This window comes from Erinaceus europaeus, chromosome 4, assembly GCF_950295315.1.
Source record: "Erinaceus europaeus chromosome 4, mEriEur2.1, whole genome shotgun sequence".
NCBI lineage: Eukaryota > Metazoa > Chordata > Mammalia > Eulipotyphla > Erinaceidae > Erinaceus > Erinaceus europaeus.
In genome coordinates, this window is record NC_080165.1 from 104,779,882 (window position 1) to 104,807,095 (window position 27,214).

Consider the following 27,214-nt stretch of genomic DNA (forward strand, 5'->3'; position numbering starts at 1 on the left):
CCAGGTTCAATCCCCCGTACCACCATAAGCCAGAGCTGAGTAGTGCTCAAAGATTACTTAATTATCTGTTATTGAAGAGAGTCTGGGAGAGAGCCAGAGCATCACTCTGGTACATATGATGCCAGGGATCCAACCTAATGCTTGAGTCCAATACTTTATTCACTGAGCTACCTCCTGGACCACTAGAGCTTTTCAACTAACTTTAAGACTGCCACATTGGAGGGAAATGGGGGTGTGACTGTGCACCCCAGAAAGAGGTGCTGGAGAAGCAAGCAGAGGTGCTGGGAGAAGGCCCTAAGGATAACCCCCAGTGGGGGCAGTGGAAAGGGTAGGACCTCAGTGAGGAGGGCTTCAGACCTCAGCAGGGAAGCTTGTGATACTATGTCTGTCCCTCCTCATCTGGCTGAGTTCTTCTGCCCTCAGCCTGCCTTGCTCTGCAGGTGCGACGCTACTGTGAAAAGAGCATGATCAGCAGAAAGGTACAGACCCTCACCTGCTCCCCTCTTCCCCCCACCCAGTGCAGCCTTGCTGGGGCCTAGAGTAAGGGGAGTGGGAGGCTGGCAGAGCCTCACTTGAGTTTCCCTTTCCTGAGCCCACTAACTACTCTCCATCGCTCCTCCTGCTTCAGCTGTTTGGCTTCACAGAAAGGCAGGGTGCTGCCCTCACCCCTGCCTGTGGGCAGCCCGGCCTGGCTGGCTTCCAGAGCTTCCTGCAGAGCCTGCAGCCTGGGGTTGCCGAGGGTGAGTGGGGCAGGTGGGTCTCAGACTCTGAGCAGGACCCCTACCCCCCAAACTCCCTCAGACCACAGGTAGGATCCCTCCTTCCTCTGGACTCCTTCAGACCCTGGGCAGGACCCCTTCCCCCTGGACTCTCCTCTGAGACCCCTGAGGGTGTGGTTCCTTCCCTCCAGCCCTGACCCCTGTGGAGCAGGAGCAGCAGGTCGGAACCCCACGCCCTGCTTCCCCACTGATGCTAATTGAGGGCTTCCTGGCAGCTCTCACCACCGCCAACCAGGATGGCAGGGTCATCCTCAGCCGCCAAGGTAATTCCCCCCTACATGTCCCCAGGAGTGGCTTGTGTGGGCAGGGGTCATGCCATTCACTAGGGGAGAGGCACTGGCCTGGGCCAGTGTGTCTGCCTCAGCTTCTCCATGTGGACAGGGAGATGTAGCCACTGTGGGGCCTGGCTGGGGGGACTCTGCAAGGACCCAGCTCCCAGAGACCTGTGTGAAACTGCGCCCCCGTCCCACGTGACTGTCATGTGACTGTGTGTTGTCTCCTAGGCAGCCTAAGTGAGAGCAGCCTCAGGTTCCTGCTGCTCAACCCCGCCGTGCACTTTGCCCAGGTGGTGAGGGAGTGCCGTGCACTGGTCATCGCAGGGGGCACCATGCAGCCGGTGAGGCCCGGAGGCTCAGGGCCCTGGAGGGGCAGGCTTACTCACCTCGAGGTGGGGGGTCCACTCTGAGTTGTGTAGCTGAGCGGCTGTAGCTGGAGAGCGCTCATCCTCTTTGTCATACACCCCACACAGCTTGTTTTCTACACTTTGGAAATTGGACTTTTTCCCCCCACACCAGAGCTCTGCCCAGCTTTGACTCATGGTGATGCTGGGAATCGAACCGGGGGACCTCCAGCATGGAAGTCTGTTACTTTGCCTGATGGCATTATCTCCCAGACCAGTTTTCTTATACATTTAAGACATATTTCTACAAGTCCTTTGTTGTTGTTATCATTAATACATGCCACCTCCTAGCTCAGACACTTCCCTGTGGCTGTCTGTTCCCTCTCCACTGTCATTGTCCTTAGGCTTAAGGTGCTGTCCCTGGGCCTCGGGGAGGTCATATAGCCTTGACCCTATGACCTGCAGGTGTCGGACTTTCGGGAGCAGCTGCTGACATGCGCTGGGGTGGAGGCTGAGCGTGTGGTGGAGTTCTCCTGTGGTGAGCATCCTGCCTGGATAAAGCAGATACTGGAGTGGGGGTGGGGGTGTGGGGTGACCCGGAGGGGAACTCTTACTCACTGTGGGCAGGCCTGATGGTGCCCAGATTCCCTGTGGATGTGGGCAGGGTGTTGGTGTCCACGCTGGTTGGGGAAATGAGGTTGGGGCTGACTGTCGACCCAGCACTTGGCCCTCCCTCCTTCCAGGTCATGTGATCCCGCCAGACAACATCCTGCCCCTGGTCCTCTGCAGTGGGCCATCTGGCCAGCAGTTGGAGTTCACCTTCCAGAGGAGAGAGCTGCCCGAGCTGGTCAGTCTCCCTCCAGCAGGAGAGGGCTAGGGGGTACCTGCCTGCCCTGCATGTTTGGGTGTGGAGGATCCCTGTGGGCTCCTCAGAGAGGCCTGTGTCCTCCCCTCCACCCCTCCTCCCCTCTCAGCCCTGTGGCTGCTGAGGGAATTTAGTTTCCCTGGGCAGCTGTTGGGGCAAGCCTGGCATTTTTGGAGCCTGATTTGGTCTTATTTATGCAAAAGAGAGGGGAGAAAAGGAGAACCAGAGCATCACTCTGGCATGCTTGAGTTCAATGCCTTCGCTACTGCGCCACCTCTTCCTGGATGGCCCAGCTCTGTGTTTGACTCCTAGTTACCTTGAGGGTTGGGGACTGGAGCTTTCAGTGGAGAACACGTTCCAGGCATCAGTCACAGAGGCTTGATGGCATGTTCTCCTCTAACCCCACTCTGAGGGGCTGGCTAGCCGCCGCCCTCCTACCTGGCCACAGGGGAGGCCACAGCCGCTGGGGCTGTAGGAACAGCTCTAAGGCAGCCCCTTGTTGCCTGCAGATGCATGAGGCGGGCCGCACACTCCTCAATCTGTGCCAGGTGGTCCCTGGAGGGGTGGTCTGCTTCTTCCCCTCCTATGAGTACCAGAGCCGGGTCCTCACCCACTGGAAACAGCGTGGTGTGCTGGGTAGCCTGGCCTCCAGGAAGAAGGTGAGTAGACACACACAGCTCCTGAGGGCTACTTGGGCATGTCACCACGAGCTCAGTGGCTACCTGCTACTTCTAACCCTGATGCCTAGAGAGGTTGCCCCAAAGTCCATGCCTGGAGCAGTTCTGAGGCCCAGATGTCTGTTTCCCTTCAGATATTTCAGGAGCCCAAGAGAGCAAGCCAGGTGGAGCAGGTGCTGATGGAGTATGCCAAGTGCATCCAGGTGAGGGTGCCTTCGGGCCTCAGTGCTGAGCAGGCTGTCTGGGGAGATTTGGTGGCCCCACTGGTCATACCTCTGAGGCTGGTGCTCTTGCAGGGCTGTGGGCAGATGGGCAGCAAGGTGACTGGGGCCCTACTGCTGGCTGTGGTTGGAGGGAAGATGAGTGAGGGTATCAACTTCTCTGATGACCTGGGCCGGTAAGTCCTGGGGTGCGGACAGCTGGTCCCTTACTGTTTGTGTGTGTGTGTGTGTGTGTGGTGGTGGTGGTGTGTGTGGGGGGGGCGTACTCTGGCAGCTCAGGCCATGACTTTCTTTTGACTCACTCAGGGCAGAGCCCTGGCCAGGCTATGTCTGCCCGGACCAGGGCCCAGCTGCCTGCAGGCTCTTAGTTGGAATGCCTTCCTGCCTGCATGGAGGTGTTGGGGAGCTGAGGTGGGGGTGGACTGCAAACAGGGGAGGGTTAAGGCCACTCTTAGGACCCTCACCCCATGTGGCTCTGGTGCCTGCTCCCTCCAGCTGTGTGGTCATGGTAGGCATGCCCTTCCCCAACATCAAGTCCCCCGAGCTGCAGGAGAAGATGGCCTACCTGGACAGGACCCTCGTAAGTGCCAGTTGTCCCAGAGACCAGGGGGTGGGGAGGTCCAGGCTGTTGCCCCACACGTGGTAGAGGGTGGGCTGTACCCCCGGAGCCTGCGGTCTGCCCTGTCCCCACAGCCCTGTGCTCAAGCAGCTGACAGCTCAGCCCTCTGCCCCCACAGCCCAGAGCCCCTGGCAGGCTGCCCCCAGGGAAGGTACTGGTGGAGAGCCTGTGCATGAAGGCCGTCAACCAGTCCATAGGTGCGCCTGGCCGGGTGGGCAGAGAGGGGGTGGGCGGGGTGGGGGTGGGGCAGTTGACTCACCCTGCTCTTCCTCCCCCCCCCCCCCACAGGCCGGGCCATCAGGCACCAGCGGGACTTTGCCAGCATTGTGCTCCTGGATCAGAGGTATAGCCGCCCGGCCGTGCTGGCCAAGCTGCCCACCTGGATTCGCCAACGTGTGGATGTCAAAGCCAGCTTTGGCCAGGCCATCGCCACCCTCCGGAAGGTAGGTCAGCTCTACCCTGCCCAGTCCTTCCCCCCACCTCACCCTCCTCTCACCCCCTTCCCTTCTTTCTGTCTCCCCAGTTTCACCGTGAGAAGGCCAGCTCTTCCTCCAGCCTGGTCCTCCCTCCAGGGACACAAAATGGCTTGTCCTGCAGGGAGGGCCCCTGCCTCAAGAAGTGACACCCAGAGGGCATCCTGTGGGAGCTGCAGCCCAGCCATCAGGGAGGATGGCCCCTGAGAGGCAGTGGGGCTTCTGTCCACTTGGCCATGTCCTGCCATGCCATGCTGTCTGTGTGTACTGGAAAGTGGCAGGCAGCCGGCCTGGTCTGGCCCTGGCAGAATCTGAGAATGCACTTTGTCCCAGCCCTGGCATCCCCATGGTCTCTTCCCCACAGGGTTCTGTCCCTTGGACTCCCCCTCCCTGAAGCCTGGCCCCTGTCCTTCCTCCTCTCCAGCTTCAGCTTGGATCAGTCAGGGACTGACTGACTCCCTCTGCCAGCCCAGACTGATGCGCTTTTCTGAGATTCCTCCCCGGGTCAGCTCTGACTCCCCACTCCTCCTGACCACCCTCCCCCATCTCCACCCCAGGGGCACTGGAAGCTCTGATTAAAGTGCATCACTGGCTCACTCAGTCTCTTTATTGATTCCAGAACCGTCTCCTCTCAAAGTCTCTTCAGGGAGAGGCCCCAACCCCTCCTGTGCCCCCATCTGGGCTGTTGTGCCTGAGGGAGCTCCTGCTTCTGGCTCAGCCATTGCTGCTGCGCGCGCGCGCATGCGCGCGCGCGCGCGTGTGTGTGTGTGTGTGTGTGTGTGTGTGTGTGTGTGTGTGTTTGGGGGGGGGGGGCTAGGACTCCCAGTCGTCCTCATCCTCTCCGGGGGGCTGCTGTGGGGGTGGCAGTGGTGGGATGGTGTCTGACATGCGGGCGAAGGCTCCCCCGGGCCCCTCGCTGGTCCCGGCCCCAGGTCCTTTCCCCGAGATGCCTGTGGGAGAGGAGGCATGTGAGGGGCTGCTTTTGGGTGCAGTGCTCCCCATTCCTCTCCCTCCCCCCATCCTACCTTTGCGCCTCATGGCCAACTTGTTGAAGAGGTCTGACATCAGGTCCCCACCTTGGCTGGTGGCCCTCACTGCAACAGAAAGCCACTATAAGGGGGATTACAGCACCCAGAATCCCCACCTTGGGTTATGCCTGCCACCATCCTGAGCCCACTCCACAGCCTGTCCCTGTGCTTGGCGGCCCATGTCATAGCCACTCCAGTAGATGGCGCGGGAGAGAGTCTCAGCTGCTGCCGACCTCGTGGAGCCTCACCCTGACCCCACACAGCTGGCAGACATGCACTGTCCCCGCAGCACAGAGAGAAAAGCCACCAGTATTACCCAGAGACTGGAGGGAGCCCACAGACAGGGCAGGAGGGGAGTGATCAGGATAGGGCCCAGGCGTTCCAGACACCCTCTGGGAGCAGCAGGGCTGGCCGGGGTGGCCTGTGGGGTGCTGTGGCCACTTACCCTGCTCCTGCTCCTTCTGCTTTTTCTTCTCCAGCTTGCGCTCCTTCACGCTGCGCAGCTTGGCCTTGCCAATGCCCCCAGCCTGGCGGATGGACTCCAGCAGCGTGGCCCGGCCGCTAGATGGTTCAACCACCTCCTTGGGCGCTCCCTGGACGGGTGCTGGGTGGGAACGGGTACAAGGAAGAAAGGCTGCTCAGGGGCAGGTGTCCAAGAAGCTTCCCCAGGGCAGCTGGCTTTAAGGATGGGCTCTTCTTGAGGACTGAAGCCAGTACCTCAAAGAGATGGCCCCCCAGCCCAGGCAGCCCCCCTATAGATGAGCCAACACAGCATTTCTGGGCCCCTTTTGGTGGCCTGAAACATTGGGGAGACATCAAAACTAAAACCCACTTTTAGGGGCACACCAGCACTCTTGTAGCTTTAGTTTTTCCCCCTGACTGGTCTATGTTGGCACCCGGGTGGGTGGGTGGGGGCGGACACACCCATTTGTTGAGACCCCTCTCCTAGCAGCTAAGAGGTCAGGGCTGGACAAACATGAGTTGACAGCCACTGTTCATGGTCCCAGTGGGACTGATACATTAGAACTGTCCTATGAATCTACCATTAAAAACACAAAAAAAACTGTTACCAGGGCTATATTTCTTTTTTGAATAAAGACAGAAAAACTGAGGAGACACCTGTAGCACTGTGTCACTGTTTGTGTAGCTTCCCCCACTGAAGGTGGGGACCATGAGCTTGAACCTGGGTCCTCGAGCATGGTGATACGTGCGCTCTACCAAGTGTACTACCACGCAGCCCTAATCTAGCATTTATGGCCACATGACCAATGTGCAGGAGGCTCTCCATGGACCAGAGATTATTAGTCAGGCTCCCTGGGGCGCTATCTGCTGGAGCACATCCCTCCCTCCACAGGGGGCTGCACCCACCTGTGGGAGATGTACCCCCACTGTTGTCTCCGCGGGCGCCGAGGCCTGGAGGGGCTGCACTCTGGGGCATGGGTGGGGGAGGGGGTGCGTTGACCAGCACAGCTGGAGCTGGTGGCGGAGGTGGTGGTGGCGGAGGTGGGGGCGCTGCGAGCACCCCATTCTCTAGATCTGAAACAGAAGGGAGCTGGGTTAGGGGTGCATGGAGGAGAGTGGGCAGGTAGGTACCCTATCCCCATTTCCTAGCCCACCTGCGCTGAGTGGCTCGGCCAGCTCCGTGTGGAAGGCGGGTAGCTCGGGGATGGCACCGGGACCCGAGGGTGCAATGCCAGGGCCCAAGTCGGCACTGTAGGTGAGATCGGCGGCCACCCCAGGCAGGTCGGGCAGGTAGGAGGGTACGTCGATCTCAGGCACCTGGCCCAGGTCGGGCACATAGAAGTAGTTCTCAGGGACCTGCAGGGTGGGGTGCGGGTGTGAGCTCTGGGGTAGGGGGGGCGGGGGGGACATCCCTGTGCTACCTGCCCAGAACCCCACCTGCTGGTCCAGTTGCTCCCGCTTGCTAATGGACAAGGGTGCATCGAACAGCTTCTCCTCAGGCTCCGTGCTCAGTGCCATGTGAGTCTTGGTCACGGCCCCGGCCAACGGGTCCAGGAAAACATACTTCTTGTACCTGCAGTAGGAAGCAGGGGTCAGCCCAGGCCGAGGTCAGCGTGCCTCCCCACCACCCCCTCCACCCCTGGCGCACAGGTTCTCAGTGGTGTTGAATAGCAGCAAGGAGCTGACGGAATGCACGTTGCTGGGGAGGCCGCCCAGTCCCTCCTCCGCCTCAGCCTCGGGCTCCAGCCTGGTGCTCACACACACGGGAAAATACTTCAGCTTTTCCTGGGGGAAGGTAGGGGGCTTCAGTGCCAGCCCCCCAGCCCTGCCCCCCAGTACCCCAGGGCCCCACCCACCTACCTGCCGGGCCCGCTCATCCAGGGGCCGGTGTTTGCTCTGGATGCGGCGTCGGGGCCTCTGCAAGCCCGGGTCCTGTGCACCTGTGAAGATGGAGCCGTACTCCCGGAGGCGCTCGGGGGCTGGGTACTTGGCGCTGGAGAACACCTGTGGGCAGAGAGCACCTGCCAGGAGGAGCAGGGGCAGGGGGTGGGGGACAAGAGGAGGGGTGCACAGCAGGACTGGGACCTGGCAGGATGTGGTTGGGGGTCACATGCTGCATGGCTACCTTGATGGCCTTCTTGCTACCCTTGATCTTCTCAATCTTGGCCTGTGCTAGGGACACCCTCTCCCCAATGGCCTGCAGCTGGCGCCGGCTGAGCTCCACCCGCTGGGAGATCCTGTCAGAAGAGAGAAAGAAATATAAAGTATGCACCAACTACTGCTGCTCCCCAAGCCCCACAGCTGCCTGCATCCTTCTTCCTCCTATTTTACTTTAAGATTTGTTGATTAAGGAGAAGCAGGATGGGAAGAGAAGCAGGGCCTCACTCGGGTACATGCAATGCTGGGGAGGAACTCAGGGCTTTATCCACTGAGCCACCTCCTAGGCCTCAATACCTCTGCTTCTAACAGCAAATCTGTGATGCCCTCGAGGTCTGGGAGGTGGTGCAATGCTGATAAGCTAGTGGGAGTCCCCAAGTGTGAGGTCCTAGTTCAGTTCCTGGCAGTGTGTGTCCCAGTGACACTCCAGTTCTCGTTCTCTCTCTTCCTCTTCTCTCATAAACAGATCTTTAAAAAATTATTTTATTGGAGGCCAGGCAGTAGCACACCAGGTTAAGCATACATAGCACAAAGGGCAAGGACTGGCATAAGGATCCCAGTTTGAGCCCCTGGCTCCCTACCTGCAGGGGGGTCGCTTCACAAGTGGTGAAGCAGGTCTGCAGGTATCTATCTTTCTCTCCCCTCCTCTCTCAATTTCTCTCTGTCCTGTTCAACAACAACAACAAGGGTAACAAAATGGGAAAGATGGCCTCCAGGAGCAGTGGATTTGTAGTGTAGCCACTGAGCCCCAGAGATAACCCTGGAGATAATACATACACACACACACACACACACACACACACACACACACACACACACACACATATATAATTTTTTTTCCACACATATAATTTTAATGAGAAAAAAAGAACATGCAGAGAAAAAGAGACCACAGTACTGCTCAGCTCTGATGGGACTTTGGAGCCTCAGACATGAATCCTTTTGCACAGCCATTATACTGTCTCCCCCCACCCCCTACCCTTAAATAAATAAATCAGTTTTAAAGAATGTCTCCTGCTTGTCAAATCCTGGGACTGCCCTGGTGGCCTCCACAAGAATCCTCAATCTGGGAGCCAGGCGGTGGGAAGCGCAAAGACTGGCATCGGGATCCCGGTCTGAACCCCCAGCTCCCCACCTGCAGGGGGTTTGCTTCACAGGCGGTAAAGCAGGTCTGCAGGTGTCTTTCTCTTCCCCTCCTCTCTTGATTTCTCTCTGTCCTATCCAACAATGACAGCAGCAACAACAACGATAAACAAGGGCAACAAAAGGGGGGGAAAAGAATCCTCAACCTGAAGTGTCTATTTCTGACCAGCTCCATGGAGCTCTGGGCAGGGAGGGTCCCACATGGCCTCAGGACCCACCAGTAAGGGCAGGTCTCAGCCACCTGGAGGCTTGGTGTCATACAGAGACAGAGACCCAGTGGAGCTAGGCACAGCTCTGCCCCAATGCCTGTGAGTACGTCCCCTCCCACCACTGAGCCCCCTTGCTGAGGTTGTCACTTTCTAGCAGGGGACACAGGACAGGTGTAGGGCTGCCATGCTGCCCTGGGGCGGGAGACTCCACTGCACAGTGGTCACGCTGCTCCTCAGGCCAGGAACAGGGGCTCCCATAAAGGCAGAGTGATCTGGTTTTCCTTGGAGATGGTGAGCAGGGCAGTGCAACAGGGAGGGAGAGAGGGCCACTCCCTGTTGAGTCAGCACCATCTTGCCTGTAAAGGTACGGCCGTAGGGGGCTGACCTCTACCAGCCCTTCCCAGAGCAGCATCTGGACTGGTCGGTCCTGGAGGGGCTGTGGGCAAGGAAGGACCCTCACAAACCCTCTGGACAGGGGACTAGTAGGGGGGTAGCAGACAGTGTATTTGGGGAGCACCAGGTCCAGATGAGAGGGTAGAACCAGGGTCTGAGGCTGATGGGCCTCATGACTGCCCTGTACCAGGGCTTCCCACAGGCCCCACCTAGCTCACACAGCTCATGGCTGATGGGGGGTGGGAGGAGGGAGGGAGCTGCAGGCACTCAGCTCACTCCTAAGAGGCCCAAAGAATGGATTAATCAGGGGCCAGACAGTGGTGCACCTGTTAGAGTGCACATTTTACAGTGCACAAGGACCCAGGTTCAAGTCCCCAGTCGCCACCTGCAGGGGGAAGCTTCACTAGTGGTAAAGCAGATCTGCAGGCATCTTTCTTGCTCTCTATTCCTCCTTCCTCTCTCAATTTCTCTATACCATAAATATATAAAGTGGGGTAGGCAGTGGCACAGCGGGTTAAGCACAAATGACATGAAGCATAAGGATCTTGGTTTGAGCCCCCAGCTCCCCTACCTGGAAGGGGGTTGCTTCACAGCCAGTGAAGCAGGTCTGCAGGTATGTCTATCTTTCTCTCCTCCTCTCTGTCTTCCCCTCCTCTCTACATTTCTCTCTGTCCTATCCAATAACAATGACAGCAATAGCAACAATAACGATAAACAACAAAGGCAACAAAAGGGAGAAAATAGCCTCCAGGAGCAGTGGATTCATAGTGCAGGCACTGAGTCCCAGTGATAACCCTGGAGGCAAAAAAAAAAAAAAAAAAAGGAACGAACTAATCACTGACGAAATGGATAAGAATTGGCATGATCCCCAACACTGAGGCTTTAAAAGTCAAGTAGGAGATGGGGGGTCGGAGAGTCAAAGCACCCGCTTTACTTACACAAAGCCCCTCTGAGTTTGACCCTGACATGACATAAGAGGAGAAAAAACAGAGCAGAATTCCTTGGGTGGTGGGGAAGTGCTTTAATCTTTGCCTCTACCTCACTCTTATTTAAAAAAGAAAAATATGCATGTACATACACACACAGAGAGAGGGAAAAGAACCACAGCACCAAAGCTTCCTTCAGTGAGGTGAGGGCTAGGCTGAACCTGGCTGTGCACATGGCAAACCAGCACACTCTAGGTGAGCTACTTCACTGGCCCTCATAATAAATTTCTTTAGAGGCAAATGCATGAATGCAGACGACGGGTCAGCAGCTGTTCAGGAGAGAGCAGGTGGAAAGGTGCTGGTGAACTCTAAGCTCAGCATGAGCTGAAAACGTGTTAAGGGGTCAGACAGGAAATGAGTTCTTGGGGCGAACAGCTCCTTGCCCCTCTCCTCCCTCCAGTGGGCAGGGAACAGCCATTCTCTGGAGGTACTAGAGGAGAAATGGAGCCCTGGATTAAAGCCCCATTGGACCTTGGGACAGTATCACGGTTATGCAAAAGACTTCCACGCCTGAGGCTCTGAGGTCCCAGGTTCAACTCCCAGCATCACCATCAACCAGAACTGAGCAGGTTAAAAACAAACAAAAAACAGAACTCATCTCTGCCTGGCACCAGCCACATTCAGATGTGCCCTGCAAACTGGACCCATAAAATCTTCCTCAGTGCTGTTTCTCCAGCACTCAGGATAGTGCCTGTGTGGGAGTAGATAGCATAATGGTTATGCAAACAGGCTCTCAAGCCTGAGGCTCCGTTAAGTCCCAGGTTCAATCCCCCGTATCACCATAAGCCAGAGCTGAGCAGTACTCTAGTAAAAAAAAAAAAAAAAAAAAAGAAAGAAAAAAAGAAAGGATGGTGCCTGACACAGAACAAATACTTACTGACAGAAAAGGGACAAGCCAGCAACTGTGTATAGGGCAGGGGATGGTGATGAGCAAGAAGCCCACTCCCTACAAAGAGAACTGAAGGGCACTCTGGCCAAAGGGGATGGATGCAGAGAGCCTGAGAATCATTTCACGGCAGGCATTCCCCTAGCGCAGCCAAACAGAGCCAGGAGGGCACCGGGGGAGTCACGCCAGACCAGCATGAGGGTGCCCAGGCCTCAGCTCTGTCTGTGGGGATGGTCCCAGCACCAGCTGCAGAGTCCAGCCAGTGGCCAGCAGGCACAGCCCTGGCTAGGACTGGACAGCAGAAGACCTGGCTCCAGGGCTTTAAGCACAACCCCAGGTGGCCTGACCTAACCATTTGTCACACGGTACCTGCAGAGAGTGGCAGTGACTGCTGGAGGCACATGTCCTATCAAGAAGGCTGTTCACACAGAGCTGACCCAGGGCCAGGACTGGCTAGCAAGGACTCTCCTGGGTGCAGGACACATTGGATAGCCCCCTCCTCTCATGGGGTTGCTTACTTCTGAGTAGATGGCTCTCTGGCCAGCAGATGGTGCATGGGACCTGCTTGCAAGAGGCCCTGGGTTTCAGCCCCTTGCACCCCATATAACCACGCAGAGTGGTTAGAAAGTAGGTCAGCCTTCAAGCTTTGTACTGGCGCTCTGGCAACCTCTGCGCCTCCTGGCACCAGATGAGGGGGTGTCTTTGGGCATCAGGGAGCTTGAAACCTCAATGCCTCATGCCTGTTCCTGCCAAGAGGTGGGTGGAGGGGTGTGTTTCTAAAACACCCTGTTTCTCAGTTCCCTCTCCCCCTTCACTGTTTAACCAATAACTTCTGCAAGTGTTCTGTGTACAAAACCCAGTGATGAGGTTCTGGGGGGCAAGGATGAGGCAGGGCGCACACCTGCCTATGAGGAGGTCCCAGGAAGATAAATGGGGGGGGGGCCCAGCATTGACCTTGGCTAATATCCACTTGGGGCAAATCACCCCACTGGTCTGGGGCTCAGGACTCTTCCAAAACCACCTGCTCTCCCCACCCCCAAGACTGGAGGGCTGGGGAGCTCCACAGAGGGCTTCTGTGTGTGTGTGTGTGTGTCTGTGTGTGTGTGTGTGTGTTGGGGGGGTGACAGGTGGCAGAGGGTGAGCTGGGGGCCTCAGGCAGAAGCAGACATGGGGAGGAGCTTCGGATGGAGGAAGCTCAGGGCAGCCCCTCTGCCAAGGTGTGAGGGGGTGTTCGAGGGCCTCCCTCCTGCCAGTGGACTGAGCCAAAGTGGAGCCTCCACTCCCTTTGGGGAAACTTCCTTTGGGAGGCGGCTGGTGAAGGTCCCCCTCCAACTCCTCCCAATGGGTGACAGAGACTCAGCTGACTGTAGCGGTGATGGCGCTTCTTGACCTCACAGCACAGGTGCCAACCAGGCCAGGAAGGGTGGATGGGCGAGGTGGAAAAGGCAGGGGGAGGTGAGAATCGTGGAGGAAGGGGGCAGGAGGCAGGAGGAGGCAGCCCTAGGGAAGGGAGGCCTCTCCCCAGCCCCAGACAGGACTTGTCTGTTCCCCCGCCCCCATACACACAACTAGTCATCTGAAGCAGGTGACGTCTCAGCTTGGATATTTTGGGCCCAGCTTCTTGCAGGTGAAGCTGGAACAGCGGGGAGGCGTGGGGGGGGTTAGAACAGAGTTGTGCACACCATGCTCTCCAGGCCTGCACTCTACTGCTGGGAAAGCTATTTCTCCAGGAGCTCACCTACCCGCAGGTAGAGCAGACAGGGTAGGGGGGCCAGGTCTGGATTGACACGGGAACTGGAGGAGACAGTGTCTCTTCTCTGTTCTCCTTCTCCTCTCAGAGACAGGAAGAAATGGATAGGGGACAGAGAGACAAACAGCTCTAGTACTTGCCTAACTGTTCATGAAGCTTCCCCCTGCAGATGGGGACTCAGGGTGTGAAACTGGATCCTTGCATTCAACCAGGGGTGCCACTACCCACCCTTTCTCTTTTTTTTTATGATGTATTAATGAAAGAGTGATGGACGGAGGGGGGAAGGGAGAGAGAGAGAGAAGACCAGCCAGAGAGGACTAGGCATCACTAGGAATGAACCCTGACTTGGACTTCCAGAGGCGGAGCTACGAGCAGCAGATCGCTTTCTCTCCTCTCCTCTCCTCTCCTCTCCTCTCCTCTCCCCTCCCCTCCCCTCCCCTCCCCTCCCCTCCCCTCCCTTCCCCTCCTCTCCTCTCCTCTCCTCTCCTCTCCTGGATCAACTAGGAATACCAAAGGAGACCACCCAGACCGAAACAAGACAGGACTAGAATGACCACAGGAACCCAGTAAATCACCCGTGAGTACAAACACGCGTGGCTGGTGACAGAGAGGAGAGAGGGGCCTAAGGAGAGATTAAGTGACTGCTAACAGTTCAACAGTTTATCAGTGGAGACACCACCTCCAGTCTGCTCCACAACAAGGAGACAGCTGAAGGGAGGAAAGGACTCCCCAGAGACTCACCAAGTGCAACTCTGAGTCTCCATTGCTACTACCCTCAGAATCTGGAGCAGCAACAGGGAGGGACACCAGGGAACAGAGATCTAACCGGGAAACTCAGGAGAAGACCTATACCTCTGTGGCATAGCTGAGGGGCTGTGAAAGTCTCTTTGCATAACCACTGGATTATCTCTGCCACACTCTGCTTTATCTCTTGGTCAGGAGTCAGTGATTAAGCGAAGAAGCCTATTGATAGTTTAAAAGCCCTCAGGCTCCCATAGCCTACAGGGAAGAAAAAAAAGAGGCTTTTACACCACTGAGCTCCAACTCAGGGATTGAAAAAAAAACTGTTAACTTCCACCACGGTAAACCCTTTAATTAAATTACTTAGACACAAGTCAATCCAGGCAATAGTGATCAATAATTTGAAAAGTACTGATAGAGGGAACTCATAACATAATATATGAAATGGTTAAAACAACAAGAAAAAATATTGGAGACTCGAACCAGGACAAGAGTCCAGCTAAAAGTCCTCCAGAGGGTGAAGCACAAAACAACGAGTTCAACATCCAAACATTAGCTAAGGAAATAATAACAGGAGTGAGTAAAGAATTTGAAAAAATTGTAATCAGAAATGCAGGAACAACAAATGAGAATATGGAAGAAAATTCTAATAATCTCATGGTTATTAGAGAGCTGAAAGCTGAAATCTCTGAGCTAAGAAGGCAACTAGCTGAACAAGCTAAAACAGTATCAGAGCAGGGCAACAAAATAGATGAACTCCAGAAAGCAGTAGAGGGCAGAGAGAATAGAATCTATGAGGCTGAAGACAGAATTAGCAAGATTGAGGATGAATTAGAGACAACTAAACAAGAAGTAAGAGATCTCAAAAAGAGATTAAGAGATGCTGAAAACAACAACAGAGTCCTATGGGATAACTTCAAAAGAAACAATATACGCATTATTGGCATACCAGAGGAAGAAAGAGAAGGAGAGGAAGAAAGCATTATCCAGGCCATAATAGCTGAAAATTTCTCTAGTCTAGACAACACCAAAGACATAAAGATTCAAGAAGCCCAGAGGGTCCCAAACAGAATTAACCCAGACCTAAAGACACCAAGACATGTCATACTTAGAATGGAAAGGAATAAGGATAAAGAAAGGATCCTCAAGGCTGCAAGAGAAAAACAAAGAGTCACCTACAAAGGAAAACCCATAAGATTAGCAGCAGACTTCTCCATACAAACACTACAAGCCAGAAGAGAATGGCAAGATATCTATCGAGTGCTCAATGAGAAAGGCTTTCAGCCAAGAATACTATATCCTGCTAGATTGTCATTCAGACTAGATGGAAGCATCAAAACCTTCTCAGACAAGCAACAGTTGAAGGAAGCAACCATCACCAAGCCTGCCCTGAAAGAAGTTCTGAAAGGTCTCCTATAAACAATCAGACCACCACAAATAGGACATATATCAAAACACTCTAAAACTCTATAAGAATGGCGTTAAAATATCTTCAATCTTTGATATCAATAAATGTCAATGGCCTGAATTCACCTATTAAAAAACACAGAGTAGGAAGATGGATCAGAAAACACAACCCAACAATATGTTGTCTACAGGAAACTCACCTAACGCAACAAGACAAACACAGACTTAAAGTGAAAGGATGGAAAACTATCATTCAAGCCAATGGCCCACAAAAAAGGGCAGGAACAGCTATTCTCATATCTGACATGATAGACTTTAAAATAGATAAGACTAAAAAAGATAGGAATGGACACTACTTAATGCTCAGAGGATCAGTCAATCAAGAGGACTTAACAATTATTAATATCTATGCACCCAATGAGAAGCCATCTAAATACATCAAACTTCTACTGAAAGAGCTACAGCAATATATTAACAGTAACACAATCATAGTAGGGGACTTCAACACCCCACTCTCTCAACTTGACAGATCATCCAGGAAGAAAATCAATAAAGACATAAGGGAGCTAAATGAAGAGATAGATAAACTAGAACTATTGGACATTTTCAGAGTCATTCATCCCAAGAAACTGAAATACACATTTTACTCAAATCCACATGGATCATTCTCAAGGATAGACCATATGTTAGGCCACAAAGACAGCATCAGCCAATTCAAGAGCACTGAAATCATCCCAAGCATCTTCTCAGACCACAGTGGAATTAAACTAACACTTAACAATCAACAAAAGATTAGTAACAGTCTCAAAATGTGGAAGCTCAACAGTACACTTCTTAACAACTTCTGGGTCAAAGAGGAAATCAAGGAAGAAATCAAAATGTTTCGCGAGTTCAATGAAAATGAAGACACAAGCTATCAAAATATTTGGGACACAGCTAAAGCAGTCCTAAGAGGGAAGTTCATAGCTATACAAGCACACATTAGGAAACAAGAAAAGGCACAAATAAACAGCCTAATTGCACATCTCAAAGACCTAGAAGAAGAACAACAAAGGAATCCTAAAGCAACCAGAAGGACAGAAATTACTAAAGTTAGGGCAGAATAAATAGCATTGAGAATAGGAAAACCATACAAAAGATCAATGAAAGTAAATGTTGGTTCTTCGAAAGAGTAAACAAAATCGACAAACCTTTAGCCAGACTCACAAAACAAAAAAGGGAGAAGACCCAAATAAATCGGATAGTAAATGAAAGAGGAGATATCACAACAGACACTGCAGAAATTCAACATATCATGCGAGGCTTCTATGAACAAGTATATGCCACCAAGCTAGAGAACCTGGAAGAAATGAATGATTTCCTAGATACCTACCAACTTCCAAAACTAAGTAAAGAGGAAGTGGATAACATGAACAGGCCCATCACAGCTTATGAAATTGAGACAGTTATCAAAAATCTCCCCAAAAATAAAAGTCCTGGACCAGATGGTTTTACAAATGAATTCTACAAAACTTTCAAAGAAGAACTAACACCTCTACTTTTAAAAGTCTTCCAGAAGATTGAAGACACTGGAATACTCCTTGCCAGCTTCTATGAAGCCAACATCACCCTGATACCAAAAGCAGACAGGGACACAACCAAAAAAGAAAACTACAGACCAATATCTCTGATGAACATAGATGCGAAAATACTGAACAAAATTCTAGCCAACCGGATACAGCAGTATATCAAAAAGATTGTTCATCATGACCAAGTGGGGTTTATCCCAGACATGCAAGGTTGGTTTAATATACGTAAATCAATCAATGTGATCCACGACATCAACAAAAGCAAGACCAAAAACCACATGGTCATATCAATAGATGCAGAGAAAGCCTTTGACAAAATACAACATCCCTTTATGATCAAAACACTACAAAAAATGGGAATAGATGGAAAATTCCTGAAGATAGTGGAGTCTGTATATAGCAAACCTACAGCCAACATCATACTCAATGGTGAAAAACTGGAAGCATTTCCCCTCAGGTCAGGTACTAGACAGGGATGCCCACTATCACCATTACTATTCAACATAGTGTTGGAAGTTCTTGCCATAGCAATCAGGCAGGAGCAAGGAATTAAAGGCATACAGATTGGAAGAGAAGAAGTCAAACTCTCCTTATTTGCAGATGACATGATAGTATACATGGAAAAACCTAAGGAATCCAGCAAGAAGCTTTTGGAAATCATCAGGCAATACAGTAATGTGTCAGGCTATAAAATTAACATTGAAAAGTCAGTGGCATTCCTCTATGCAAATACTAACTTAGAAGAAACTGAAATCCAGAAATCAGTTCCTTTTTCTATAACAACAAAAACAATAAAATATCTAGGAGTAAACCTAACCAAAGAAGTGAAAGACTTGTATACTGAAAATTATGAGTCACTACTCAAAGAAATTGAAAAAGACACAAAGAAATGGAAAGATATTCCATGTTCATGGGTTGGAAGAATTAACATCATCAGAATGAATATATTACCCAGAGCCATCTACAAATTTAATGCTATCCCCATCAAGATCCCAAGCACATTTTTTAGGAGACTAGAAAAAATGCTACAAATGTTTATCTGGAACCAGAAAAGACCTAGAACTGCCAAAACAATCTTGAGAAAAAAGAACAGAACCGGAGGCATCACACTGCCAGATCTCAAACTGTATTACAGGGCCATTGTCATCAAAACTGCTTGGTACTGGAACATGAATAGAAACACTGACCAGTGGAATAGAATTGAGAGCCCAGAAATGAGGCCCCACACCTATGGACAGCTAATCTTTGACAAAGGGGCCCAGACTATTACATGGGGAAAGCAGAGTCTCTTCAACAAATGGTGTTGGAAACAATGGGTTGAAACATGCAGAAGAATGAAACTGAATCACTGTATTTCACCAAATACAAAAGTAAATTCCAAGTGGATCAAGGACTTGGATGTTAGGCCAGAAACTATCAGATACTTAGAGGAAAATATTGGAAGAACTTTTTTCCGCATAAATTTTAAAGACATTTTCAATGAAACGAATCCAATTACAAGGAAGACTAAGGCAAGTATAAACCTATGGGACTACATCAAATTAAAAAGCTCCTTCACAGCAAAAGAAACCACTACCCAAATCAAGAGACCCCTCACAGAATGGGAGAAGATCTTTACATGCCATACATCAGACAAGAATTTAATAACCAACATATATAACGAGCTTGCCAGACTCAACAACAAGACAACAAATAACCCCATCCAAAAATGGGGGGAGGACTTGGACAGAATATTCACCACAGAAGAGATCCAAAAGGCCGAGAAACACATGAAAAAATGCTCCAAGTCTCTGATTGTCAGAGAAATGCAAATGAAGACAACAATGAGATATCACTTCACTCATGTGAGAATGTCATACATCAGAAAAGGTAACAGCAGCAAATGCTGGAGAGGGTGTGGGGTCAAAGGAACCCTCCTGCACTGCTGGTGGGAATGTCAATTGGTCCAACCTCTGTGGAGAACAGTCTGGAGAACTCTCAGAAGGCTAGAAATGGAATTCCCCTCCTGGGGATATATCCTAAGGAACCCAACACATCGATCCAAAAAGATCTGTGTACACATATGTTCTTGGCAGCACAATTTGTAATAGCCAAAACCTGGAAGCAACCCAGGTGTCCAACAACAGATGAGTGGCTGAGCAAGTCGTGGTATATATACACAATGGAATACTACTCAGCTGTAAAAAATGGTGACTTCACCGTTTTCAGCCGATCTTGGATGGACCTTGAAAAAATCATGTTGAGTGAAATAAGTCAGAAACAGAAGGATGAATACGGGATGATCTCACTCTCAGGCCGAAGTTGAAAAACAAGATTAGAAAAGAAAACACAAGTCGAACCTGAAATGGAATTGGAGTATTACACCAAAGTAAAAGACTCTGGGGTGGGTAGGTGGGTGGGGAGAATACAGGTCCATGAAAAATGATGAATGAAATAGTGGGGGTTGTATTGTTAAATGGGAATCTGGGGAATGTTATGCATGTACAAACTATTGTATTTACTGTTGAATGTAAAGCATTAATTCCCCAATAAAGAAATAAATTATTTAAAAAAAAAAAAAAAAGGAATGAACCCTGTCTGGACCCCTGTCTGAGCGTCCAAAACTTTCTCTCCTGTGCCACTTTCCAGCCCAGCCACCTCCCAGCCCAGCCAGCTCTAGTTTCTCCTTTGCACGAGGCTCCAGAGCAGGGAAATTTTGGGGGTGGGGAGCAGGTTTCTACCTGCTTTGTAGTGTGTGCACTTAACCAGGTACACCACCGCCTGTTCCCTCTACCTGCTTTGTTTGCTGACTGCAGTGGGGGGGTGGCTGAGGGGGCTTGGTTCCCCTCCCCTTCTCCATCAGCCCTGGCTCTTCCCTCCCTCTAGTCCCCAATATGTCACTGCTCCCTCTGGAATAGCTGTGTCCCCGCCTCCTGCCCACTGGCTCCTTCCTGCCTGGCGCCAGCCTCCCCTTCCTGTCTTCTGTGCCTCATGAACCTCCCCCTCCCCCAAGAGGCTATGTATGGAGGGACAGAGAGACAGCTTACTGAGGTAGGGCACATGCCTTGCTACTCAAGCCCCAGCACTACATTTGGAGTGGGTGTGCTACAGTATCAAAGAAGCTCTGGTGCTGTGCTGTCTCTGTCTCTGCATGGAGTGGAGACATCTCACATGCACATGGCTTGGGCTTGGGAGTGGGGGGCTGTTGACTCAAGCTCACCAAGGGATCTTGTCAGCAGCACCTGTGGGCCCAACTTCCTCATCCCAATGCTTCCCCTCCCATCCAGGGTCTCCCACTGCTGGGAAGGATGGAAGGAGAGAGCAGGGCTCCTAGGCATGTGGCCCAGCGGGGGTGCACTGCCCTCAGCTTCCCCCACCTGTTCTGAAAGCACAGGCCAAATACCCCATTCAGGCCAACATCCCTGGCCTGGAGTCACAAGGTTTCAAGTTCAGGACTCTCAGTGGGGCCTCTGTTTCTAGATTACCCACCCCCCCAAGACCTGTAGGCTACTCTGCATGCCTCCTCTCCCCCCACCCGAGCCCATCCCCTGTCCTTTGGTGTGGCTGTCACCTTGAGAACCTCCCCCTCTTCCTTTTTTAAAAATATATATTTATTTATTTTCCCTTTTGTTGCCCTTGTTTTTTTTTTTTTTTTTTAATTGATGTCATTAGCTAGGACAGAGAGAAATAGAGAGAGGAGGGGAAGACAGAGCGGGGGAGAGAAACATAAACACCTGCAGACCTCCTTCACCACCTGTGAAGCAACTCCCCTGCAGATGGGGAGCCAGGGGCTCGAACCGGGATCCTTAAACTGGTCCTTGTGCTTCGCACCATGTGTGCTTAACCCACTGCACTACCGCCTGACTCCCTACCTTTTCCTTAGGGGACTTCCTCCCTCTGTACTGTACTTGGTGGGGTGACACACATGACCAGGGTGGATTCCATTGGCCTATCACATCCTTAGCCCCAGCAGCACACAGAATCCAGCCAGGCCACAAGGGAGCTGCCCCCCCTTGCCCACAGGCAGACAGACACCTCCCTGTGAGGCCAGCCCAGCAGCAACAGGCTGGGCGACCCAGACCAGGCTGCTGCTTGCTCACTGCTTTATTTTTTCCCAGAGGCCTGCCCAGCTCTGGCTGATGGTGGTACTGGGGACTAAATCTGGGACTTCAGAGCCTTGGGCATGGAAGCCTTTTCCACAGCTCTGGCTGGCTGGCTGGCTGATCTTTTGCTGACACTGCTCTGGGAGTACTGGCTCACTGATGGATGGTTCAGTCTCGGGGCTGGGGAGGTCATAACCTGGGGCTGGTGGCTGTGAAAGCCCCCTGTCCTCTCACTAATGTGCTCTTGGGGCAGGATTAACACAGTACTTCCTAGACTGGGGGGTAGGGGGAAAGGCTCACAGCCGACAAGAAACAAATGCAGCAATAGGTGCTCACTGTGCCTTCCTGCCCTCCCCTCCTCAACCACGGCCAATCCCACTTCCAGAGATCCAGCCCCAGAGCTGAACTCTCAACCACTTGGTGTCCTTGGAGTCCTGGGGCCCCCACTTTCAGTGAAATTCAGGGCAGGGTTGGGCCACAGGCAGAGAGGTTCAGAAGCAGTGACCCACTTTTTGCTGCACTGGGCAGGATGGAGGAGATGCCCAGTGATGATGACAAGTGGCCTGGGGAACAAGGGAGGGCAGATATAAGAGGCAGCAGGTGTGTCCCTGGGCAGGGCAGGGCAGGGCACCTGTGTGAGGGCAGCACTGGATGATAGTCAGAGACACTGTCCCTACTATCCAGCTCAACTCACCAGTGACTCTGAGGTCTGAGAAGCACTCCCATGGCACCTCCTCCCCTAGCCACGCTGCGCCCCACTGCAAGGCTACAGTCATGTCCTCTGTCTCAGAACGTCTTGTCCGAGGTACCCACTCCAGCTCACCCCACCCCCTCCAGTTTCCCCATGAACACTGTTGCCCACACAAGTCTTCCCTGACCCCACCCCCTTGAGTCCCTCAAAGCACCTCCCAGAGATGCAGTGCTGGGCCCAAAGTCCCAGCACAGAAGGCAGCTGGAGCCCTTCTCCTGGCTCTGCTTTTAAGGCAAAAAAAAAAAAAAAAAAAAATTAACTAAAATCCTGTAAAAAGTCCAAATGTACAGAAGAGAAGCCCCAGACACCTCCTGGCCAGGTAACAGGTGGCCTTGAGAAAAGTCTCCCCACCCACATGACATATCTTATCCTGCCCATTCACAAGGCAGCCACTGAATGCTATAGGCCCCCAGCCCCTTAAAGTGATGATCCAATAAATCTTGAGCCTAACCTTCCTCCAGACACAGCTACACAGGAAAAGATAACAGTGACTAAGACAACCAGACCCTGAGCAGTGGGTTGACCGTGCTGCATCCACTTCTGCTCTCAGCCCCCTAGATAAGCTGGACCTTCCCTTTGTTCAGGGACCAGAATTCTTTAAGAGCACGAGTTCTTTCTGTGGCCCATTAATGTTAATAAACTGTTCTCCTCACATTCCTGGGATATCTCTTGAATCTCTGCTGAGGGTAACTGTTTCTGCTATAACATTTTCTGCAACACTGCCACTTTCTATGCCTCAGTTTCCCTCTCTTGGAGATGGACGTCAGAGCAGTCGCCCTTCACCAAGCTGTGGTGTGGGCTGATGTCACTTGGATCCAGGGCGACAAGGTTAACACAGCTCAGCATAAGCTGTTACAGTGATGGCATCACAGGGGTGACTAAAGAGAGTTGTCTAGCTGATCTGAGCCTGTCACCCTGGCCAGAGTGTCAGCCAATGTGGGCTGCAGGCGAGAGACATCCAGGCAACAGGAAGAATTTGCCAGAAAGAGAAACAGGAGGATAGACAGGAGCAGGTCGGACAGTGCTACCACGGGGCCATGGGGTCCACAGCGGCCAGGACCTATGTGATGGCTGCCCTCAGGGCCCCCCCCCCCCATCTCACTCCCTACTGCCAGGCCAAGGACTGGGTGACCCACCTGCTAAAGATGTCCCCAGAGACTGTCTGCAGGTACTGCAGGGCATCCGCCACCTGCTCCATGGCCTCCTCACGCCGCAGGTCGGGCTGAATCAGCGGCACTGCGTAGGTCTGGCCTGCCAGTGAGTTCGGAGCTCTCGCAGGCGTCATGGTGTCTGTGGACAGGGGGACCAGACATCAGGACCCTCCTAACTCACCCCTGCCTGCCCAGCTGCCATGGGGCAGGGAACAGGGGACGTGAGCACAGAAGGGGACTCGGTGAGGAATGACACAGTAGGCAACAGATTGACCAGGGGCTTTAGAACAGGGGCTGCACTGACCCCACTCCTGGCAGGTCAAACAGCCTCCCCATTACTGTTAATGAGCCAGAGAAGCAGAGTGGCACTCTGGCACGTGTTGCCAGGGATCGAACCCAGGACCTCACGTTTGAGAATCCAATGCTCCAGCAGCTACACTGCCTCCCAGTCTGTAGCCCTTTCCCTACGCAGTCTCTCTTTGGCTCCAAGTGTGGGCGAGCAACACAGAGGCTGCAGAGTGGGAGTCAACGGGGAGCCCCTGTACTGGTCAAGGGCCCTGGGGAAGCAGGGACCCTGGGCTCCCTCCCTTCCACCACCAGGAGCTCAGGGTGGTATGTGGACACAGGGGCAGTGGACAGTGAAATGTGGGCGCAGGTCAGGGATGCCTGGAGGGAGCTGTGGAGGTGGAACAGAAAGGAAAAGCACTCCTGGAAGTTGGAGGCAGGCGGGCAGAGTCTATTTATACTGGGCTTAATTAACTTTTGCTCCCTGCTGCCACCAAGGCAGCAATCACTGCAGACAGCGCTGCTGATTGGCAAGAGGCACCGGGCGGAATATTGAGGCGCCAGGCCCTATAAATAGCCTTATTCCCAGCTCCTCTGCGGAAGGCACTGGGACTCTTCATCAGGCTGGGGTTTTGAGATCCTGCGGGGGGGGGGGGGGGGGGTAGGAGAGGGGGAGCTGCCAGGAGGGGTAAGAAAGGCTATAAGGGGGCAGGAGGGGGCAGGCTTCCCTGGGGCTCTGTGTCCTGTGTGACCTTGGTGAGCTTCTCTCACCTTTTCTGTAGACTGAGAACAGCACTGCTCTGGTAGAGAGGCTCAGTCCAAGGGGATGCACTATTGTCACCTCCCAGGTGGCCTTCAGTCCCTGCCTGGCCCCTCCCAGCTTTCCAGCCAGCACCTGCTGTGACCTAAGATGACAATCTTAATCACCAGCTTTCTTTCCAGCCTCAATTTCCCAGGCCTAGCCCTTCCTCGGGTCCCCAGCAGGCTCTGGATCTGACCACTTCCCTGCCACCTATCAAGTGGTCCTTGCTCCCCTGCAGTTTATCTGTACAGCTCTGCTGGGCACCCCCTGGGCCAGACAGGTGGTGGGAGGGTGCCAGGGGTACACAGACACAGGGGCGCTGCCCCTGGGCTACTTGTCACCTCTGGTTTCAGAACCAAAGGCTGGGTGCAGCAGTGACAGCTACGCTCACTTGACTACAGGCTCAGCAGAGATGGACTGAATGCAGATGCCCCTGGTAGGTGCCCCCCAGCCAGGAAGCCAGTGAGGGATGGTAATAAAGGAGCCAGGAGAAGGTCTGGGGTGAGGAGGAAGGTCAGCCCCAGCAGAGATGTGCAAAGAGCTGCCAGTGGCTGAACAGTGAGGTTGTGACCACAAAAAGGCAGGAAAGAGAAACAAAATGATCAGATTGTGGAGGAAGGGTAGGTGGAGCTTTACAAATAGTGAAACAGTTCTGCAGGTGTCTCTCTCTCCCCATCTCTCCTTCCCCTCTCAATTTCTGTCTTAAACAGATATTTAAAAATAAAAATCCAATTGCAATCCCAGGAGGTGATGCATTGGGACTCTCATCCTGAGGTCAGTCCAAGTTTGATCCCTGGCATCATCTGTGACAGAATGATGCTCTGGTTCTCCCTGCCCCCGACCCGCCACTTTTCTTATGTTAATAAATACATCTTGAAAAGAAAGGTCAGATTGTGACAAGCTCTAAATACCTTGGCAGGGGTTTGGCCTAGCCGTGCTGTTCAATGTGAGGACTGAGTACCTGGAACCTGGCCAGTCTAAATTAAGATGTAATGTTGGGGCTGGGGAGACAGTATCATGGTCTGCAAAAAGACTTTCATGCCTGAGGCTCTGAGGTCCTGAGTCTAATCCCCAGCACCACTGTCAGCCAGAGCTGAGTAGTGCTCTGGTACAAAAATAAATAAATAAAATAATGCCATATGTAAGGCAGACTGGTGGTTCACCTAATAGAGCACACACATTGCCATAAGCAAGGACCAGGGCTTAAGTCCCAGTCCACCACATGAAGGGGAGAAGCTTCACAGGCAGTGGAGCAGTACTATGGTATTTTGTGTGATTTCTTCTCTCTCCCTCTCTCTCTCTCAGAGGTGGGGAATATTTGGCCCATGAGCCTATGAAATCACCTGGTCTGGCCCTGCTATGACAACTGTGAATTGCAGCTTTTTTTTTCATAGTAATACCAGGTGACACACATATATGAATATGAACACTGCTCAGTTCTGGCTTATGGTGGTGAAAGGGCTTGAATCTGGGCATGAGTCTCTTCGCTATTTGCTATCTCCCCCATCCCTAAGTGCTAATTTTTAAGCTGACCATTTATGGTCCAAAAATAATGTTTTATAAATATCCAAATGGGTCTTGGCAGAAGAAAGGTTTCCCATTTATTACATAAAGAAAGAAATGGCCGCACAGATCAGAGGAGTGGTTCAGGTCCCCAGTCCCAGAGATCACCCTGGTGGTAAAGAAAAGTAATGTAAATGTAAAACAAAACACTGTCTTTCAAAGACTGGTAGAAAAATAGGGTGTGAAATATCTCACTAAAATTGCGTTGGCATGTGCTGGGTGAGCACACACATTATCATGTGCAAGGACTTTGGGTTTAAGGCCCTGCTCGGTACTTGCAGGAGGGAAGTTTCACAAGAAAATTGTTCTTGTGACCACAAAATCGAGATATACTGTATTGTATAAAATGTTACTAAATTAATTTCACTTATGTCCTTTTTTACTTTGAAACCCACATAGTTGATGTGGGATACAGGTTTCTAGAGCAAATCAACTTTGTTAAAAAAAAAAAAAAAGGAACTAAACTATCTTTTGGGCTTTATGAGAACTGAGGGAGCTAAGGGGTATGGCACAGGAACTTGGGTGGCGGGTGTGGTGAACTGTACACACATCAGGAGATGTGAAACGATGCCCCTGAATCGTGACAGTTCTGGCAACCAGAGTTAAATCAGTGACAATTAAAAACTGAAATCTACTTCTAGCTCCATCCAAGCCAATGCCCATGTTCAGCAAAGCAATTACAGAAGCCAGACCTTCCACCTACTGCACCCCATAATGATCCTGGGTCCATGCTCCCAGAAGGATAAAGAATAGGAAAGCTTTCAAGGGAGGAGATGGGATTAGGATCTCTGGTAGTGGGAGTTGTACCCCTCTTATCCTATGGTCTTGTAGATATTTTTTATTTTATAAATTAATAACAAGAAAAACCTAACATCCATATGGCCCGCATACTGTTTCACTGGACAGCACACATGAAGCCAGGGAAGCTCCCAGAAACGCTGCGTGCAGCACAGTGGTCTCTCTGCTGCGCTACTGCGGGTCGGGGTGCAAAGGAGGCCCAGGAGGCCTCCGGTGGGGGACACAGGCCCGATAGCAGCCGGGCCCGTGTCCTGGCTCCGCCCTGGCCCCTCATAGGCCTGAAGCAGCTCCCGGCCCCCCCGCACATCAGCCTTCCAGCTCCAGGATCCTCAATCACCCTCCGCCCAGCAGCACCGCCGCCTCACCTGCGCCCCGCCGTCGCCTGCACTTCCGCCCGCCGCCTCGCCCCGCCCCCGCCCGCCCCCGCCCCCGCCCCCTGCGCTCAGCTCCGCCCCCTGCGCGCAGCCCCGCCCCCACGCGGTTCCGCTTTTATTACTGCGGCTGCGCGGCCCATGGCGGGCTTCTAGTTTAAGGAGTTTAAGCTCTTGCCAGGCGGCGTCCAGCTACGCACCCAGCTGCTGCCAACCTCTGCTTTTCCGGACGGCTTTCTATGCACCTAAGGAAGCCCTTCCCAGCCCCTAGGGCAGCTGTAGCCCTCTCCCCCAGCTGGTGCAGGACTCCCCACTTCTACCAGCTGTGGTGCAGGGTCCCCCAGTACAGGGGCGGGACCTCTCCCTCCCCCACCTCCAGCAGAGGTGCAGGACTACTCCTACCCTCCAACCCTATAAATTTAATTGCA

At 52.5% G+C, this 27,214-nt stretch overlaps 2 protein-coding genes across 8 annotated transcripts in view; one reads left to right on the top strand and one right to left on the bottom strand.

Moving 5' to 3' along the window:
• The window catches only part of DDX11 (DEAD/H-box helicase 11), a 32,638-nt gene extending 27,789 nt beyond the window's left edge, over nt 1–4,849 (top strand). For 5 of the 7 annotated variants that reach the window (XM_060190311.1, XM_060190309.1, XM_007526264.3 and 2 more), the window contains 13 exons: nt 441–479; nt 629–740; nt 911–1,042; nt 1,283–1,395; nt 1,864–1,936; nt 2,142–2,245; nt 2,773–2,922; nt 3,075–3,143; nt 3,237–3,337; nt 3,657–3,741; nt 3,899–3,977; nt 4,069–4,223; nt 4,304–4,849. In XM_060190311.1, the coding sequence (XP_060046294.1) occupies nt 441–479; nt 629–740; nt 911–1,042; nt 1,283–1,395; nt 1,864–1,936; nt 2,142–2,245; nt 2,773–2,922; nt 3,075–3,143; nt 3,237–3,337; nt 3,657–3,741; nt 3,899–3,977; nt 4,069–4,223; nt 4,304–4,402 (1,311 nt within the window). In that variant the 3' untranslated portion in view covers nt 4,403–4,849. The remainder of the gene's footprint in view (nt 1–440; nt 480–628; nt 741–910; nt 1,043–1,282; nt 1,396–1,863; nt 1,937–2,141; nt 2,246–2,772; nt 2,923–3,074; nt 3,144–3,236; nt 3,338–3,656; nt 3,742–3,898; nt 3,978–4,068; nt 4,224–4,303) is intronic. The other 2 variants (XR_009549561.1, XM_060190307.1) reach the window with 2 other exon arrangements.
• Nucleotides 4,843–26,868, bottom strand: WASHC1 (WASH complex subunit 1). The gene is made up of 11 exons (XM_007526263.3): nt 26,781–26,868; nt 22,953–23,106; nt 7,869–7,980; nt 7,604–7,747; nt 7,392–7,528; nt 7,181–7,316; nt 6,898–7,099; nt 6,650–6,817; nt 5,727–5,885; nt 5,279–5,347; nt 4,843–5,203 (listed from the first exon to the last, which is right to left on the bottom strand). Exons 2-11 carry the CDS (start codon nt 23,099–23,101, stop codon nt 5,067–5,069), a joined length of 1,413 nt encoding a protein of 470 aa, XP_007526325.2. The 5' UTR covers nt 23,102–23,106; nt 26,781–26,868; the 3' UTR covers nt 4,843–5,066.
• Nucleotides 26,869–27,214: the final 346 nt, after the last annotated feature.

Excerpts from the sequence above, each read along its gene's own strand:
- WASHC1 (XM_007526263.3), bottom strand. The coding sequence starts at position 23,101 with ATGACGCCTGCGAGAGCTCCGAACTCACTGGCAGGCCAGACCTACGCA. Across the intron at positions 7,317-7,391 it reads TTCAACACCACTGAGAACCT|GTACAAGAAGTATGTTTTCC; the intron begins GTGCGCCAGGGG and ends TTCCTACTGCAG. Across the intron at positions 5,204-5,278 it reads GTTGGCCATGAGGCGCAAAG|GCATCTCGGGGAAAGGACCT; the intron begins GTAGGATGGGGG and ends CCTCTCCCACAG.